This window comes from Austrofundulus limnaeus, unplaced genomic scaffold (assembly GCF_001266775.1).
Source record: "Austrofundulus limnaeus strain Quisiro unplaced genomic scaffold, Austrofundulus_limnaeus-1.0 Scaffold2, whole genome shotgun sequence".
Lineage (NCBI taxonomy): Eukaryota > Metazoa > Chordata > Actinopteri > Cyprinodontiformes > Rivulidae > Austrofundulus > Austrofundulus limnaeus.
In genome coordinates this window covers 5,549,237-5,555,848 of record NW_013952404.1, presented here as the reverse complement: position 1 = coordinate 5,555,848, position 6,612 = coordinate 5,549,237, and the positions used below count along the sequence as shown (strand labels likewise).

Here is a 6,612-nt window from a genome sequence, read left to right as displayed (position 1 = left end):
CTCTCTCTCTCTCTCTCTCTCTCTCTCTCTCTCTCTCTCTCTCTCTCTCTCTTTCTCTCTCTCTCTCCCCTGCATATTTGACGTCTTTCTCAACGGACCACCCACATTTCCACTTCCGAGGAATAAATTGCTCAGAAAACTTTGATCAATAACTTCAGCCGTCCCTTTGTTTAAGCTGTTTCACATGTAGYGTCGAAGCTTAAAAACCAAATCCAAGTGAACTTGACCTCCGCTTTTAAGCCCTCTGGATCCACATCTTGGATCYAGTTCGGCAGTGAAAATCATGCTGTATGTCATCAGACTCAAGGAGAAGCTTTGAATTTAACAACCTTGCGTTTAATTGGGTTTTATGGGAAACTAATGAAAGCAGTGTAGTCTTTAAAACCGTCATGCATTACCCTTTGCTCCGAAAATTCCCCAGTCATACTCCGCCAAGAATAAGGAGGCCTTGAATTTTGGCCACACATGCATTATATGAGATATTATATCTTTTAAACACACTTTGTTTGCTTTATAAGAATGCGAGACTGTCTTGCCGTAATGAAACGCCATGATTACAATGTTCTGTCTGCGAATGAGCTTATCGTTTTCAAGGGCAGCCGTTTTCCCATGAAAAGTGACCGAACTCTGTGGAAAACACGTGGGAGCTGCGCAGCTCGTGCCATGCCTCCCCATATAAATATCAAACTGCTCGCTTTTCCCCAACAGAACATGACATAAACAGAGAGAGGGTCAGTCAGACCTCCCGAGCTGAAAATGGTGGAGGGGGAAGCAGCGAGTCGMAGGCTGAAAGGGAAACATAATCTAATGCGTTGTTAATTTTACATTCTTAAAAGTTCAAGAACTCAAGCTCGGCTGACCTGACAGCGTGTTTGTTTAAAAGACATTAAATTTAATGCAGCATGCTGCTTGAGTGAAGGCTTTTTATCTCCAAAATGTGTGGAACTAATTAAAAACACGGTTTTGCTGATTACAAATCAGTGGATTTTTCTCAAACGTTTTCCCTATAATTAATTATGTCACGAGTTTTTGAATCCCCAACAAATTGCTGCGTATTAGCTTCATGCTAATTCAGTGAACTGTTTCAATCACAGTGAAAAATAAAAGGGATGGAAGGGATAAAATAAATCCAGATTGAGGATTTTAAAGTATGAATTGTTTTAGCCCGTGCACCCATGAGGCCGCTCAGCAGCAGATGTGCTGCTGGCAGCTGTCGGATCACCCTGCTCACTAACGTCTTCTCTGCCTGCAGACATAAACGAGTGTGAGGACATCAGCGACAASGTCCCCTTGTGTCAGAACGGGCAGTGCACAAACACGGAGGGGTCCTACAAGTGCACCTGTTTGCCCGGCTTTGTGGCCACTGCTAAGCCCCACAAATGTATCCCAGCGATCCCTGAATCCAGGCTTCGGAAGGCAGAAAACTGAGACAGAAACTGTTTTCAGGCTGACATTTTTCTGATCCCTAAGATCGTCCTTTTGCCCTTTTTGTTTTGTTTTTTTCTTCTGAAGGCACTAAACCTCCAATGGTTACACTGTTCRTCCAAGTTTTTTTCCCTTCATATCACACACAAACACCAACATAAACATACAATAACACACAGATCTAAATCCCATCCGACACATTCAGGAGGACCAGAAACTGTTCAGTGAATGTACTACATGGGATTCATTTTTCAGCAGGAATCCGTTTGCCTTAAAGGGATTTTGTGGACTGATCTCTTATTATCAGTGACCCCAGGCAAATTGATATGCTAATATATTTTCCACAATTTCTCTGCCAATTTCCTTTTTTTTAATGTGTTATTTGTTTCAATGACGTGACGGGCCTCTGTAAATTAAAAGAAAAAAAATATTTCAGAGGGTAGACTTGATTATTTTAGTTTGATTTGCCTCCAGTTGACTTTATTGACACAGTGAGGAGAATTGAAGTGTTTTGTTTTGTATTGCTAAAGGCAGAGTATCACYATTAATATGCCATATTTCACCTTGTATCTGGGTCAGGAAATATCTGACTTTATCCCACAGCTGCCTTTCATCAAGATCCAAGCTAAAGTTGAAGAATCTCTGGACCAAAACACCACAACGTCAGCACAACTAAGCTTTTAGTWCATTAAAAGCTGCAGCACTGCACAGGCTTTGAAATACTGTAGATATGTATGATGTTCTGTGTAATGTTCTGAAAATGGTACAATAGGTAGAACCTGTTGTTTTACACCAGTTGCACATCTTAAAATACTAACACCTTTTTATATATATATTTTTTACTAGTTTAGATTTGTTCTATACTTGCATGGAGTAAAACAAAAAAAAATCTGAAGAAAAAAGAAAAAACTATCTCAGCTTTGACCATGTTTTTAAGCATAAATTTTTGAAATAAAGAAAAGGAATCTTTTTTTCATTTATCCACAAATATCACAGATTAAAACAAGAGATTGATCTTGTGTGCCAGTTTTATGGAAGCAAAAAAAATCATCTTGTTCATCTTCAAAAGCAATTTGTTTCACTCCTGTATCAAAACATGTATGTAAAGTCAAAGGCTTTGATATATATTGTACAGCTTTAGTACTATGTATTATTTTTGTCACATATTCCTTGAAAGCATTATAGCACAACAAATATTCTATTGGACAAAACACAACAAATGTAAGAAACATGCAGCATTTTAGCTTTGTAGATTTCTAAATGTCTGTAAAAATGTTTTTAAAAGCATATATTTTTCTGTATGAGAAGAGTGGCTGACACCTAACCATAGGAATTGTACGTATACCCTGCCCTGTGGAGCAGACTATGAATTATATATATATTGCAAGTGGCAGCACTGTTCTACAAAAACAAATGCTTTGAAATTTTGTGCATCACATCTTTACGGCTAAACTTCAGTAAAAATGGGCATAATTTAAGTGCTTTTGATGGATCCCTGTATAATTTATGTATAACAGACAGTATTAGCAGTCTCATTTGGATTTGGAAATTTGTATCATACCTAAATGTCCTTCAAATTCAGCACTAATATTTTCAACACATAAACACTTAAATGTAATATTTCATTGGAACAAAGACAACAGTTGATAACTTGTGTCATGTCCTGGCTTTCACGCTCTGTAATACAATTTTACAGATGTTTTCTCATGACGCTCACTGTACTTTACTGTGCTCTTCCAATCGTTGCCTGATGTAAGCCAGAGGTCTTGTCAATGAGACTAAGGCTGGAATATTGAAAGCCTTTCAAAAATTTTAATAAAATGAGACAAATGTCCTCTTGTAGAGTTGTGATCAATATTGTGCTCATTTTTGTTTACGTCTTGACTGTAATCAGAATCAGTCGTAGAAATAAATCAAGGAATAAAAATCCTCTGACAGTATAATTTATTGTGGGAAAATAGCACCACACACACACACTTTGTGTGTACCAAAAAAAACTATTAGATATGAGCAATTGTATATATTTTATTCTACAGTGTGTAGAATAGAGGTACACAAAAGGTGAAACTTAAAAAAACAATTATATATATATATACATATATATGTATATGTATATATGTATATATATATGTATATGTANGTTGCAGTTCCTCAGACCAAAGGAATACGGAGAGCTTCAACGGGTGCAGTAGATTTTCATTTACTTAGTTGAGCCAAACATCGATGGAGTACGTCCACACACACATACTGTATATATGCCCTATATACGTTGTTAGAAATAGAAATGTCACAACGGCTTYAATGAAGAGTAACATGGAACAATGGCTCCCTCTAGTGACCAAATTGTTGAACTAAAGCCATCCATCCATTATCTAATTCGCTTTTTTTAATGAGTTTTTAATCCWCCTGTTTGTCATCAAAGCGCTTCTCTTATTGCGTTATGAGGAGAATTTAAGGTGACCTAAACTGAACTAAACATACAATATAAAAAATTGGGTCACTAGGAAAGCAAATTCAAACAAAACTGGAATGACCCTTCCGATTTGCCGTAGTGGACGAAGACACTTCAAAGTCATTATGGGAAATAGTGTTTTTATTCTGCAGCGTCGCCTCCTCGCTTCGTCTTGTTGCAATTTATTGGAATACATTTCCCAGACGCCAACGCATCTCATGTACGCTTTTCGTTGACAAGGAATTACAAGCTCATTACTGGTACCGGACTGCTAATTAAATTTATGTAAATAAAATGACGGTTTTATTAGTCAGTATTAGCCATTAGCTCTGCTAGCTAGCACCGATTTGAATGCTGCCGTCGTGTGACGAAATGCTTAACTAGAAAGCTTGAATACGCGTTTCATTGATTAAAAGAAAGATTTGTAGTTCAACTAGAGTGGGAATGTGAGTCGTGTACTTGTGTTGACATTGAAAAGTGATACCTGGTGCACCACATGTGTCTATGTTAACAAAGCATCACAACAGTTGTATGAGCCTTACTATCAACCCGTTATAATAAATGATTAAGAAGTACCACCAAATCATTGGGCTTTAATTTGATTCAGAGAAAGTCTGGTCATTTAAACAAGGTTTAACTTCCTAATGGCAAAAGAAGAATGGAGTTTCCAGGAGAGCAAAGCCAGAGACACTTCCACTCTTCGAAACAGGAAAGTCTGCCCTTCAACACAACAGACATACCCGGTCACTCCTGTGTCAAAAGGCAAAAGCTTTCAAACAGCTGGACATTTGTTAGAAGATGACGCCCAGTCCTCAAATGGATCGGCTGCACCTTTATCGAACAGAGGAAGAGATGTTTTCCCAACTAAAGTGGGCCTGATGCTGGTGGTTGGGCTGTCTTTTGCTACACGTCTGTATAAAATATCAGATCCCCCTCATATATGGTGAGTAACATTTTTCTGGGTCATCTCATTAGCATCTTTCCATAATAACTCTTTCTTTTTGTGTGTTTCAGCTGGGATGAAACTCACTTTGGGAAGATGGGAAGCTACTACATCAACAGAACCTTCTTTTTTGATGTCCACCCTCCTCTTGGAAAAGTGAGCTGGCTGCTTTTAGGAACACCTAATACTGTTCAATCAAATCTAATGTAATAAATCATCTTTATTATTTTGCAGATGCTGATTGGTCTCGCTGGTTTTATTACTGGCTATGATGGCACATTTCCTTTTGTAAAGCCAGGAGACAAATATGAACATCACAATTATTGGGGGATGAGAGGAGTATGTACCCTTTCACACAGCATATTAWAGTTTTGAATGTGACCCATCACATCAAACCAAGGACTAAGTCGAATTTGGTCAAAATGACCTAAGCCTATTTTCAGATTCCTGCCTTTTAAGCTACATTTTGATACCTAGATCATCCTGATACAATGATCAGTTCCACAGATATGACTTGATTTGCCTTCCTAATCTGGATAATACATTGATATTTAGTCTGAATCCTATTTTTTGGTTAATCCAATGAGGAATTTGGGATGTCATTTTAAAGAGGAAGCCTTAAATAGTATTTGGATATTCAGATTACCCAGCTAGACAGAAAAAAGCTTTGCTAGTGAGCAAGGAAAATATGAAAAAATAAGGAATTTTTGCTCAAAATCTCATTTTTTTGTAGGTACTGTTTAAAAAGTGCTTCAGAAAATATTTCTCCACAGACCATTTTAACACTGAATCCTCTGTTCTATGTGATGGGTCGTGAATGTAAACATATACAGTATGTTCACAAAGAGTAGCTGCTGTTTATGCTCTCTCTCTCTCTCTCTCTCTCTCTCTCTCTCTCTCTCTCTCTCTCTTTTTGCACAGTTTTGTGCCATTTTAGGCTCCTTTCTCCCAGTCTTTGCCTACCTCACAGTGCAGGAGCTATCTCAGTCTCACACTGCTGCTCTCATCACTGCCACCCTGCTCATATTTGGTTAGTAATTTCATTTTCTTCACATTTTCCACAGCCCAGAACATATTATGTCAATATCCTCGCATTTCTTCCATGGAGACATTTTGGGATCCAACAATTGAACGTTCTGTTGATATTAACACATAGTTATTGGTAGATAGAAAACCCAAAAGGATGACTTATTGTGTGTTTAAATCTTTAGTAAAAAGCATTAGTGTTGTAATAAAACAGAATGCCTTCTTGCTTACCCCTTCTTCCTGACAGACACAGGTTGCATCACCATCTCCCAGTACATCCTGTTAGACCCGATCCTCATGTTCTTCATCATGGGAGCCTTTCTGAGCATGGTGAAGTTCAACCAGCAGAGGTACGAGTAGGCGACCACTGAAATATTATCTTGAAATATCAAACATGAAACACATTTATCAGAATGTTCAGGCCATTTGCCACAAATCAAACAAAGAAACAAAATAAAACATAAATGTATTTTTTCTGCCTTAACATTTTTTTAAATAGAAACAAATTGTGATTATTTTCATTCTGATTCTTGTTTTTAGGGTCTTTTCTGCACCCTGGTGGCTGTGGCTCCTGCTGTGTGGCGTCAATCTTGCAGGTGCTCTCGGAGTGAAGTTTGTGGGTCTGTTTGTCATCCTCCTGGTGGGGCTGAGCACAATCCGGGACCTCTGGGAACTTTTGGGAGACCTGAATCTTTCACCGGTAAACTTTAGCATTTTTGTAATGATAGTAATTTCAAATGAATCAGTTAAGCTATAAATTATATAT

At 37.8% G+C, this 6,612-nt stretch overlaps 2 protein-coding genes across 2 annotated transcripts in view; both read left to right on the top strand.

Annotated features, from left to right (window-relative positions):
- LOC106520391 (latent-transforming growth factor beta-binding protein 2) overlaps positions 1 to 3,269 on the top strand; it is a gene marked incomplete in the record, with an annotated part of 94,604 nt that extends 91,335 nt beyond the window's left edge. Inside the window, 1 exon segment of the mRNA XM_014012473.1 lies at positions 1,253 to 3,269. Within this exon segment, the coding sequence (XP_013867927.1) occupies positions 1,253 to 1,428 (176 nt within the window).
- A 740-nt stretch (positions 3,270 to 4,009) lies between these two features.
- Positions 4,010 to 6,612, top strand: part of pomt2 (protein-O-mannosyltransferase 2) — a gene marked incomplete in the record, with an annotated part of 8,556 nt that continues 5,953 nt past the window's right edge. Inside the window, 6 exon segments of the mRNA XM_014012462.1 lie at positions 4,010 to 4,820; positions 4,892 to 4,976; positions 5,055 to 5,159; positions 5,742 to 5,850; positions 6,094 to 6,196; positions 6,387 to 6,546. Of these exon segments, the coding sequence (XP_013867916.1) occupies positions 4,522 to 4,820; positions 4,892 to 4,976; positions 5,055 to 5,159; positions 5,742 to 5,850; positions 6,094 to 6,196; positions 6,387 to 6,546 (861 nt within the window).